A 13,533-nucleotide genomic window follows, 5' to 3' on the forward strand; every position below is an offset into this window, starting at 1 on the left:
AAAATTTCTGACTTCAGAGAAAAAGTGAGATGTGCAGCATAGCATAGGAAAACAACAGGTTTGAAGCATGGAGTGATTTCCAGTGACGGAGATTTGGGAGACATTTATCTAGAAGTGATAGTTAAAACTTTGGGAACAGAAAGATACCTGTGGATACCTTCTTTGCAGAAAGATGAGAAGGAGCAAAACAAAGAAATTAAGAGAAAAATCTCCACAATTTCTGAAACATTTTAGGCATTCAAGAAGTATTTTTTAACTTAAATCTAAGAGGCAGGCATGGAAAAGTGAACTAAAAAAAGAGAATATAAATGGTAAGTGAATAGAGGACAACCAATATAAGACTTCATAAGAAAGGTTTCAAGGACAGGACATTTTGACCCTGCAGAAAAAGGTCAAATGTTACAGAGAAAGAGATCAAAGTGCAGTATTAGTCAAAGGTTGGGGTGCCTGACTAGCTCAGTCAGTGAAGCAGGTGACCCTGATCTCAGGGTTGTGGGTTCAAGCCCCGCAGTGGGTGTAGAGAATACTTAAAAATATATTTAAAAATCTTAAAAAAATAATCAAAGTATCATTCATCAAGATCATATTGTGTAATAGGCACTTACTGTATGTTCTATTCTAATTATTATTACTATTATTATTATATCATTATCAACATCATCATTTTACAGATTAGAAAATTGAAACTTAGAGGTTTAGCAATTTATCTGAACTCACGTTACTGAATGGAAGAGGAGGACTCAAGACACAGAAGAGTATGGACTGTGAAATAACCCCTGGTGAACACCAAAACAGCAATTTCCATCAAAGGTTGAGATAGGGTGTTAGATTGCAAAAGGTGAATGAATAAATGAATGATAAGTAAGACAACTAGGTACACCACAAAAGATTATTTGTTGAAGAGAAGGAGGAAGATAGGAAATTTTAATAAAATTAATAAAAATGTTTCTGAGGTTATTGGACTAGGCATTTTATAGAGAAGAATAAAAATTAATATTAAAGAAAGTCCTCTGAGCAAAAATATTTTCTTCTTCACATATAGGATTGAAGAGAAAAAAATAGATAGAATACAACAACATGTTCAAAACTGCCAATGGGAGAATCAAAAGAGAATTATCTAAGTTTCATAAGAAGCAATATGCTAAGTATTTTACTAGCTCTAGAACACATAGACAGTGGAGAGCTCACCACATTGTTTTCATCAAAAATAAATAAAACAATTCTATAAGGTTGGTTATAGATGGGGGATAGAGAGGAAAGTGCTGTATTTAGAAATTCTGCATATGCAATTCATCATATAATTTCAATAAAATCACTATTCCACTGTAGGAAATGTTTGGTCCTAATTATTCAGATTGCTTTTAAATAATGATTAAATTAACCATTTCACTTTGTTACTACTGAGACAACAATGGGGAAGGAAAACAAAACAATGTAATCATGGAAAAGAGTAACACTTTGCCATTCACAGAAACCCCCAGAGGATTTTCATTACACAGAGGATCAGCACAGAGCAAGCTGTTTATGAAACCAATGTCAGAGTTAAATCCCCATGTGTGCCAGTGAGTTTTGTTACATACTTTTGCTAAAGAGCATTTAATCCTCAACTCTTAACACTTCCCTGGGGCTTGACTTGAAAACCTATGTTGCCTTTTCCAATGGAATCTAGAGTAAGAGTTATATGGGTCAGCCCCCAATTTAAAGACAGTCAATCGTAAGAGGAGACTGTACAAGTATAAACTGTCTCACTTCTTTTCTCTAGTCATCCATTCCCCCTATTCAGAGACAAATATTGAGAAGTTCTTACGAATTCTACAAATATGCTTTACTGTTAAAAATATACTTCTGTTCTATAAAAAAAGTTACATACTATGCCCTCTATTGTTTTCCTTTACTTTTTACTTGACACTTAATCACCAGAAATGTCCATGTCCACGTATTACAGTGATTTCCCATCTTTGAAGTTGCTGCAAGGTATGGATATACCATAATGTTTGTATCTAGTGCCCTATTTTGGCCTATTTAGGTTTTTTGTAACATTGAGTTATTAGAAACAATTTAGTGAAATAGCAATATAAAAGATGATCAAAATCATCTATCATTAAGGAAATACAAATTAAAACAACAGTGAAATATTACTATACACCTATTATGTGGTAAGTCCCCTCCCTAAGGAAAGAAAAAAAAAAAACAAACAAACAAACCTCAAGGCAACCTGGCTATACATGTACGTGACAACATCCCTCATGACCTTGTAACATGAGATCACGTAATCAGACTGCAGGTTTGTGTGATACCATATATGGGAGACAAAGAAATAGAAAATACATTAAAAAAAAAAAAACTATGCCACGTGGTGTTCGGGGCTCAGTTCTTCTGTAAAAACCCAACGGAGCCGTACCAACACGAATAAAGTTGCTTCCTGGAAAGAGAAGCCTAGGTATTATGACTCTCTGTGCAAGAATCCTGCTATAATTAAAATGGTGAAAATCCAAAACATAGCAAATACTGGTGAGGAACTCCTCATTCGTTACTATCGGGAAGAAAAAATTGTACAGCCACCGTAGAAGGCAGTACGGCAGTTTCTTACAAAACAAAACCCACTTTTACCATATGATCCAGCAACCATGCTCCATGGGATGTCTTCACAAAAACCTATATGCACATGTTTGTATCATAATTGCCAAAACTTGGAGCAACCAAGCTATCTTTCAAAAGTAGATGAATGGATTAAAAAATTGTGGTATATCCAGAAAATGTAATTTATTCATTGCTAAAAACAAATGAGCTCTCAAGTCATGAAGAGACAGGGAGGAAAATTAAATGCATGTTACTTAGTGAAAGAAGAAAAAGCCAGGCTGAAAAGGATATATACTAATGATCCCAACTACATCATATTTAGAAACAGTAAAACTACAGAGGCAGTAAAAACATCAGTGGTTGCCTGGGGTTGGGGTAAAGGGAGTGTAAACAGGCAGAATACAGAGGATTATTAGGGCAGCGAAACCATTCCGTATGATACCTTGGGGGCACATGGCACATCATTGCACATTTGTCAAAATCCACAGTTTGTACAACACCAAGAGCAAATCCTAATGTAAATTGTGGACTTTGGGTGATAATGATGTGTCAGTGTAGGAATGCAGGTTCATCGACTGTAATAAGCCATTCTGTTGTGGGATACTGTTAGTAAAGGAAGCTGTACGTGTAGGAATAACAGGAGGTATATGGGGCACATATAACAGGGGTTATATATGACATGGGGTATGTGTTCTTTTCTCTCACTTTTGCTGTGAACATAAAACTTTTCTAAAAATTGAGTCTGCTGAAAAAAAGTTTTCACACAAATTTAATTGTACAGTATATCCCATGTCATTCAGTTCTAAATATTTACATATACGTATTAAGATTTATTAATCTGTTGATTATTTTGAAGTGTAATTTTAGTTTTCAGACTCATGGCTTTCTAGTATTTGAGTGCTGATTTCTAATTTGACTTTTGTGTATGGAGAATATGTTCTGTAAATTGTCAATTATTTGGTATACAGGTAATATATTTACTGACTTAAGCTTATTAAACCCCTTATTAAATATTTAAAAAATAGTATCTAAATGAATACCTTTGTACATGTCACTCCTCCAGTGAATTAAGTGTATTTGTAGGATAAAGTCTTAGAGGTGGCATTGTGAGTGAAATTGTATTCACATTTTAACACCTAGATATATTACCAAATAACTTTCCATAGAGGTTCATCAATATTCACTGACATCAGTGTGTACTTCATCTACTCTCACCAACATAGGATATTATTGGTTTTGTTAATAATCACCAATCTGCTTTTGAAAAAACATCCAATCCCAATATAGATCTGACTCTCTGATGGGTGAGGGTGATTGTCTTTTCACTTGTCTAAGGGCCTTTTATACTTCATTTTGAATTTTGCTAACTTTTCTAGTAGTTGGTCTTTTTAAAAATGATACCAAAGAATTGGGGTATGTAATTAGTTATGATCTGTATTTCAAATATTTCCCCTATTTATTCTATATTAACTGCCTTCGTCACTTTGCGACCATTTTTGCTTTTAAAAAGGAAGATTTTTTTGTGTGTGTGGACAATTATTCACTTAATATACTGTTGGATTTGCTCATGCTTTATCTAGAATGGTGGTAGTAAGGGTCTGTAATTTTTGTGTGTAGGGAGGTACTTTTTATAATTTTGGGGAGTTGTAAAACCAATACTATGTTGCTAAAAAGAATAACTTAAAAGATTTATTTCTTTTAAATGCTCTGGAGGAGATGAAACAGCATTGGAACAATGTCCCTTGAAACATTTGGTAGGGGCACCTGGGTGGCTCAGTCAGTTAAGCCTCCGACTTCAGCTCAGGTCATGATCTCACAGTCCATGGGTTTGAGCCCCGCGTCTGGCTCTGTGCTGACAGCTCAGAGCCTGGAGCCTGCTTCAGATTCTGTGTCTCCCTCTCTCTGCCCCTCCCCTGCTCCTGCTCTGTCTCTGTCTCAAAAATGAATAAAAACATTTTAAAAATTAGAAAAAAGATATATCTGGTAGAACTATTCAACTGGACATAGAGCTTTTGGAAGAATGATGAGAAGGGGACAGATCTTGATTGTTTTTCCTATTGTAATAAAATAAATTACCTGTATTTTCCTTTCTAGACAAAATTTTGGAAATGTATATTTTCTGAATATACAATTTTATTAACATAAGTTTTAAAATTAATTTCTAAAACATGACTAGTTTCTTTAATTGGTATGATTTTCAGCATTTCTGATTATTTTCCAGTTCTCATTTATGGACTGAATTTTCAGTGTATTTTCTTTATTAGGTCAGTTAATGTATTAGCAAATTTGGTTATTCTTTCAAAAACTTAGGGCTTGAATTTTGAAATTATGGTGTTTTTTGTTTCTCTTTTCTAAATTTAAATTTTAATCTGTTTTTCTCTTTTCTTTTGGTTTGTGTTGTTGGTATGTCCTAACTTCTTGAGTTAGTTATTGCATTAGTTAGGATGAGCTTGCTACAACAACAAACTAAAATCTGCATATTTTCTCTTTAGACTGATAATTTAAAAGGTCACTGGGATAGGAGGCAAAAGAGCAGGAGGGTGCTCACTTTAGCTTAACTGCCTTAGCATGGAAGTGATACAGTCCATTGGTTAGAACTAGTCACCTGGCCCCAACCTAACCGCAAGAGAGTAGAGAAACATAACAAAACATAAGGAAATTGGTGAATACTGTCTCTCTTACATATTGTTAAAAATGGTTTATTTTTATTTTTTAATGTAAATATATGTGTCTCAAAGTCTTAGAGCAGTTTTAACCTTTAATAACTTTAGAAATACAAATGTTGTAAGCATAAAACTTATTTGAAAGTTTATCTAAAGCTATTATACTTTTGTAAATTGACTTTTACATTACATGTAATTTTGCAAATTTAGAATATAACCTTTTAGCATTACTATTTTTTTGTTTCAGCTCCTGTTGTTCAGCAAACTGCTAGAAGCTACAAGAAACAGACTTAAACATTCATTATTCAAGATTCACAAAACTAGCTATATGTTAAAAATAAAGCTTCAGATGATGTTTTCGATGATTTTATAACTTTATACTTCTGAAGTTGTTAAAGGCTAAAAATTCACTGAGTTTTGGGACACTTGCATATAAATGTACTAAGTTATGAATTTTTCCTTGAGCAATGCTTTATTTATATTCCATATGTTCTGATATATACAGATCTTTATTTTTTAAAAGTTCTACAATTCCAGTTTGATTCCTTCTAGAATTAAGATAAAAAAGTGTCTTACTTTATTATTAAATTTCCAAATAGAAGGGCTGTTTACTATTCATAATTACTAGATCAGGAAATTCTGGCTGCATAATTTCTACTTCTTGGAATTTACTGAAGGTGTTTGTGACACTAAATGTTTGTGACACTAAATGCTCCTTTCAAAAAATCTTTCATAAGCCTTGTAAAAGAAAGTGTATTTTTTTTTACTTCTAAGAAAAGTGTTATATTTTTATTAATTTGCTCTAGGCATTCTTAGATCTAAATTCTTGCTTATTTTTATTCCATTTGATTTTTAATGGGTTAGAATAAATGAATACAATTTGTTCCTAATATTGTTTTCTCATTGTGGTTTCTGTAATTTTTGCTGTATAAAACTTTATAACGTATTATTTCCTGTAAGATACTTACATTTAAAAATATTTATTAAAGATTGTATTTTTATAATTAAATTTTTTGGTTTTGTTTTGGTTTTTTTTTGTTGTTGTTGCTGTGGTTAGTCTCAGCAATATTTTATTCTGGCCCCTAAACTTATCCCTTCGTTTTCTCACTAATACCAATATTTTTATTGCTTTAATAATTTTCCTAGTGAGAATCGTGGAAAAATGTGGAAAAATACAGTATACTTTGTATGTCTGAATTATCTTAAATAATATTTTACCTGGGTATAGAATAATAGCTTGAAAGTGTTCTTCCCTCAGCATCTATTACTCTATTTTCTTGTGGCATTACCTATTTTCTTAGGTAATTTAATATTCTTTCTGGTAGCTTCAGTATCTGATGATATCCAATTTCAAAATGACTTCTAGAAGTTTGGGTTAAGTTTGTTAATTTTACTCAGAAGCCTGAATGTACTTCTTTATGAGGAATCAAGTTCTTCACTTTAGCTAAAACTTATTCTGTGTGTGTGTGTGTGTGTGTGTGTGTGTGTGTGTTTCTGTTAATACCTATATTGTCTCATGGACTTTCTTGTATCTGTTGTAGCCTTTCTTTTTGATTTATTTTTTAATGTTTATTTTTCAGAAAGAGAGCGGGGGAGGGGCAGAGAGAGACAGAATCCACAGCAGGCTCCAGCTTGGGGCTCGAACCCAGGAGCCTGTGAGACCATGACCTGAGCTGAAGTTGGACAATTAACTGACTCACCCAAGCGTCCTTTCAACATATATCTTAACTGCTCTTTCTTATTTATTTATTTTCTCTTTTTCTGTAATGCTTTCTGGGTAAAATGTACATTATTCTTTTTCAATTTGTTTCCTTTATGTCCATCCTAGAATTTTTTAAAATTTCCGTGTTGACATATTTCATTCTCAAGTCTAATAGGTATCATTTTCCACATTTTTCTGTTACAATTTTTCTAATCATCATATCTACTTCAATATATCATACACCTATATATAATCAAATATAGGTATATTCTTGTTCACTTTAGGGATATTCTTTTCCATTTTTTTTTCTCTTTGAGGATCTCAAACATACTTCTTTTAAGCCCTTTTTTTAAGATATGTCATTTAGACATCTCGTTTTCATTTAATCTTGAGTAAATTCATTTCATGATTGATTTTTGATGGCTGGTTTTATTAGAGATTTTTTTCTTCATGGATTTTATAATTTTTTTTCAATCTCACCTTGGGTAGGAATTCTCAATTTTCTCTCTGACTTTATGTGTTTATCTATCACTCTGTACAGGTGTTGCTGTTTCTACTTCAGCCCACTCCATAACCACCCCTACTCATGGTTCACAAATCCATCTTGTATTTGTCTTTTAATCACTTTCAGTCTCTGAGACAGCAAGAGGATTGGCTTGATTGCCTTCCATCTCTCTAGGCACACAACTTCATTTAAGTAACCATCCTAGGAAGCAACCAGATGTATTTTTTCCCCTTCTTTCAAAATAAGGGAGTCCTATTCCAATTCTTTTTTTTTTTTCATCAGTGAGCCTAGCTCCAGTCCCCAACTTCATTTCCTGTTAAACCTAACCTGTGCATCTCTACTGGTCTCCATATCCAATCCAATCAGGCATCCAGCTTCAATCCACCACTTCTGTTATATTTTATTTCAATTCATCAGAGATGTATTTTGTTAATAAGACCAAATCTCTCTCATTTTCTCCTATTATATTTTACCATCATCTTTATGTATTTTTAATATCAGGGAAATGATTCAAAGTGTGAACTTAAAATTTCATCCTTAGGAAATTTTTTCTTACATCTTCTTAATGACATTAAAACAAAATGTTGCATTGAAAATCTTTTTATATTTACCTTTATACACTTCTGCTGTTCCTTACATGAATTTCTAGAAGTGAAAGGTTTGGGTTAAATTTACTAACCACCAAAGGGCCTCTTATCCCCCTAACTTTGATATCATTGTATAATATCACATATTTTTCTTTTTTCCAATGTGAAGAATGCATTTCTGAGATTCTTTCCCATAAGAGGTAGATATGAAATTTCCCCACCAGATTGCTTAGCTATAATATAACTGCAACTTATTGGTCTTGGTGTGAGGGACCAAATATGGAAGAGTGTAGTTCTTAGCGAAGATAGGTCCTTTGAGGAGCGCGTGGGTGGCTCAGTCAGTTAAGACTCCAACTTGAACACAGGTCATTTTCTCACAGTTCATGGGTTCAAGCCCTGAGTCGGGCTCTGTGCTGACAGCTTAGATCCTGGAGACTGCTTTCGGTTCTGTCTCCCTCTAGTTCTCTGCACCTCCCCCACTCACACTCTGTCTCTGTCTCTCAAAATTAAATAAAACATTAAAAAAAATAGGTCCCTTGAAATTAGAAGCTCTTCTATATTAATGACTATATTGCACTTTTAATTTAGCTCACATTCTCTTCTTTATAAGAATAAAGTAACATTAATCTGCTTACATTTTTACTCTAATATACGGCAATTTATGTATAAAAGAAAAGCCACTGTAACCACCAAATGTTAATAGATTACCTTGAAAACTTTTAAATGTTTAACCTAGCATTTAGAAGTCTTTGAAAAATAAATATGGACCCTGAATTCAGTGTCTTGGGTAGTTTAAAGGTATATTAGCTTGTAAAGCTAATGATTTAATTAAGGTAAATTTTAAAAATATCAAAAGTATTATAGACATGTATACATTTTCAATCCAATACTTATGTTTAAAGTTCTCTTTAATATATGCAATATTCATAATATGCAAATATAATTGTGTTAGGATTCCTTACATAGTTTGAATAAATTTTGGTTTACTATGTTTAAGCCACAGATTAAATTAGAAAGAAATTAATGCTTAAATTACTACCTTTCACATTTTGCTTTAATTTTTTAAATTATTTATTATTTGTGTGTGTGGGTGTGTTTGGACACTTAAGTTCTACCCTTTTAACAAATTTCAGTTGTACAATACAGTATTATCAACTATATTTGCCATGTTATACTATATTTCAGTATATATTATACTTTGATAATTCAACATAAATTTTATTTCAGTTCTGCTTTTTCTCATTAAATTTTTGTTTATAAGTATTTCGTACATTTATTTATGTTTGAATAAAACATTATTAAGGGGATAATCCAAATCCCAAGAGAACAAACATAAAATTGTCCCTCAGAATTCAATTCTCCAAAGATATCCAGTGTATGGGATCAAAATATACTACCCTCAAAATATGCCATTTTAACAGAAGCGTTATTTTGAGTGAAGGCATCTGAGATCCAACAGACGTAGAAAGAAGCATTGCTATAGCTTCCCTTATCTGATAATAAGCATAAACTTATGAGAAATGAGGACTGGTATAAATCCTTTTCTAGGGAAGTGTATTGTCATGAAGGAAATAGAAAAATCAGTGCCAAAATGGACACACACACCCTTTATTAACTAGCCTTGTCTTCTGTTAGTTCTCCCATACATTTACCTGCTTACAATTTGCCATCCCTATAAACTCAAAATCCTTTTTGTTTCTTTCATCATTTTTCTACAAATTTACTATTATTTGCTAAACTTCTATGTAAGCCCAAGTTGTAACCATCCTGTGGAGTCAGTCACTCATCACTGAGTTTTCCCACATGCATGTGTGATATATGTGTAAATAATCTTGTTCTGGTTTTGTTTTATTATTAATCTATCCTTGGCCAGTCTAATTTAAAGGGTCCAAGCCAATGAATCCAATATGGGTATAGGAAAAGGTTCTTCCTCCCTACATTATTATTTAACAAGTTATTCATCTATTAATTTTCAATCAATATAGCGTGCTCCAAAAAGATAATTTCTAAACTTAAAGTCACAGTTTTTAATCAGTAAGCCCAAAACTAAAATATTTACTTTAACAAATGAAAAGAGTCACATAATTGTGAAAAATATTGTTAGAAAAGTAACCATTTTGAAAACAGAACTCCCTCATTAACAATGAGCCTCAGGAGTATTTATTTCTCTATGCCCATGTTAGCTTACATTTATCTCTTTATTTCTTACTTGAATGCTTAATTGTAACCAGGAGGTGTGTCCAAAAAAAGAAACACCATATCTTTTTATATCTTCAAATGCCCATAGTCATATGGTTTCCAGAGTGTTCTTTTACCCACAGCTATGATAACTTTCGATTTCTACCTTTTGGTTGAAATACATAATAGGGAGCAAAATGAATCATCCAGAGATTAGGCAATTCAAAAAGCAATTTCACATCATCCCAGAAATGATTCTATAATATATATCCCATAATATGGAATTTTTTCCATGGATTATTTTGTTGATGATATAACCCATTTCATGAATTATACCACAACAGTTAATTGTAATATATTTTTTCTCTAAATTTCAACTCATCGTCTAGTATAGAGGGGAAAATAAATAAGTTAGTTTAATGCGTCAGGTAGAACATACTATATATGGGAAAACAAAATGGAAAAGTCATAATAATAAAATAACATCATAAAAATTAATAAAAGTTTCAGTGACTTTCAAAACAAATCAAAGATTTGAATGGAAGTCATTACTTTTGTCTTACTGAAATTTAGCAATGGAACAATTAAATTTAGGAATCTACTGTAGTTGAAAATAAATGTATATAATTTTGCATTTCCATTCTATTCATCTTCATCAAATTTTATGTTGAGGATTTATCTGTAAAAAGAGCAATACTGTCTGTGGGTTTGTCTCCTTCAAAAGCCTGAAACCCCAGACTCTGCATCTTCATTGCTTGGTTGCAAATACCAATTCTGCATGCTGACTCTTTTGACATATTTTTTAACTTGAGCATGTTAAAAACTTGTCTGGGCTTCAGTTTTTTCACTGTGAACTGGGATGATGAAATGAGTTCATGAAGAACACATTTTTTTAGAGCTGTGCTAGGCCCATCGATAGTTCTGAATAAATGTTAGCTATTATTACATATAGAATGAGAGCAAACATACTGGAGACACAAGAACACTTTATGAAGGTAAGGTATACATTGAGGATAGGCCAAAAGGATTCTATCTCCAGGACGCCCAAGGAATAAGCTGAACCAGTACTCTGCTTACCTGTACTCCGACAGGAAAACTTGGTTTTGTGATCACACAATCGTAAGGTACCATTGCAGCCTTTTTCGTCACTACCATCTTCACAATCTTTTTCCCCATCGCAGCGCCACAGATCAGGAATGCAATTTCCATCAGGGTGGCACTGAAATTCATTCCCATTACAACCAGGAGGAGAGCGAATCTCTTAAATTGAAATGAGGGAGAGAGAGGCAACAGGGAAAAGATAGGAAAGAAATTATTATTTTCCTCGATGGTATTTTTTTTCATTTTTTCTTCTTTTCAGGTATTACGATGCCAGAGACAATGTATTTTCACGTTAGTTGTTTAATAGCTGTAATACTCTCTGATATTTTCAATTTCATTTTAGGAACATTAATAATTAGAGGAAATGATGTTTCTTGCCTCCCACAGAATTCCTGAAAGTGCCACATACATTAGAAAAAAGGAAGAGCAAGTGAGATAATATGTAGATATTCTATTATGATTTTTATTAGAAACTTAAGAATGAAATCTTGGAAGGGTTTTTCTCTATGGCATATTAAAGGAAAACATTTCATACTCTATACTAAATGTTAAGACCTTTGGTTGCTCTTTTGACATTTCTTTAGACAACTTCCTTTAGACTAGTAAGAGGTAAATAACCAAAAAATAAGTACTCTCTGACTAATAATATCTTTGAAGAATAACATTTAAAATTTTGAAAAAAAAACATACAAAAAACTCTAAATAACAAAGTCTTTAGGACATAAGATTTCACTTCTAGAATTAGAACAGAGACACATAAGAATTTAATGAGAAACTATGCATTCAAGTTCAATTTATCAATTAATAATTCAACAGTTCCCAGATAACAGTATTTCTCAAAACCTGGTGACCAAAAACATGTTAAATTCTCCAGGTAAGCTTAAGCAAGAATAAGGAACTATAAATGTTGGCTATATGGATGTTTAACAGTTTAACAATTGAATATGACTATAATCAGCAGTATTTTAAATTTTCATTAATATCTAATATTATGAGATATCACATTAACCCGTATCTCTACATTCTGCTGTAAAATAGATTTTAGTATAAATTTTTCTACACTGAAGTTTTAATGTAATACATGTGTATTTCATACAGCTATATTCAGCAATTAATCTACAATAGATCTATAATAGCAATTAATCTATATTATTATGATAAATTTGAAAAAGTTTCAGGTGAATTATCACTTACGTAATAAGATGGTTTGGTCAGAATCATGTGGTTATGAGTTAACATTAAATTCACTTGAGGTCAAAGATAACAATGCCATTTATATTACCAAGGCAGTTAGTCTATCTTTTTAAACTACTATGTATTTATCCAGAAAGTGAAGCCTGCAGGGTTGTTGTGAGGAATAAATTGGGTATCTGTACATAATTATTTTAACTACAAAATTTAGTTGTTACACCCTGTTACTTTCTATGATATAAAGTTTCTATGTAAAGACTTTCAAAAATTATATGTCAGGTGATACAATAGTATGAAGATGCACAAAATAGAGTTACCTCTACTTTTTAAGTATTTCTGGAGCAGCAATGTTGAAAAAATGAACAACAATGAGACAAATATATAAAATGAGCCCCACTGAAGCAGGAATAAAGAAGCACTTTTGGTAGAAAATAGCTGTTCCAAGTAACAGAAAACCTGTAAGACTTCTTTTCAAAAGTAACCACTGCAAAGAACACTCATACTCATCACACCTAACTTACAGAGAAGACAGTGAGTTTAGGATGGCTTTGAAGTCCTTTCCAAAATGAGATTTTCTTTTTCTATTTTTCTAGCCATGCAAATCATTCTGACTTTGGGTATCTGGAGTCTTCATGATTAAACAAAACGTTTCCTTGCATACACACAATAAAGATGGCAGAGTCTCTGCACATTTGGAAGATATATATGCAATGTGATACAGCAAACTCCCACCATACCTAATTTGATATCTGTGGAGTGTCCATTTAGCGGTAGGGCTTAACAACTATATTGGTAAAGAATGCTGGGACAGGTCTCATAAACAAGATATTGTGAAGTGTTCGAACTTGAGGTCTTTTGAAAGGTAACTTGAGAATCCTATGTGATTTCAATATTCAAGAAGAGCAAAGGAGACAAATCAAATGATGTTCCAAGAGCTATTCAGCTCTTTAAGTGATTCTATGGTGAAGAAGCCAGCTTTGATGCAGCAGTGAAACGGCCTTTGGTTCTTTTACTTATGACGTAAAC

The 13,533-nt window shown here is 32.5% G+C and overlaps 1 protein-coding gene across 1 annotated transcript in view; it reads right to left on the minus strand.

Moving 5' to 3' along the window:
* LRP1B (LDL receptor related protein 1B) overlaps positions 1-13,533 on the minus strand; it is a 1,901,338-nt gene that overhangs the window by 671,656 nt on the left and 1,216,149 nt on the right. The window contains exon 21 of the mRNA XM_043576625.1: positions 11,293-11,475. Within this exon, the coding sequence (XP_043432560.1) occupies positions 11,293-11,475 (183 nt within the window). The remainder of the gene's footprint in view (positions 1-11,292; positions 11,476-13,533) is intronic.

Source organism: Prionailurus bengalensis, chromosome C1 (genome assembly GCF_016509475.1).
Source record: "Prionailurus bengalensis isolate Pbe53 chromosome C1, Fcat_Pben_1.1_paternal_pri, whole genome shotgun sequence".
Classification (NCBI taxonomy): Eukaryota; Metazoa; Chordata; class Mammalia; order Carnivora; family Felidae; genus Prionailurus; species Prionailurus bengalensis.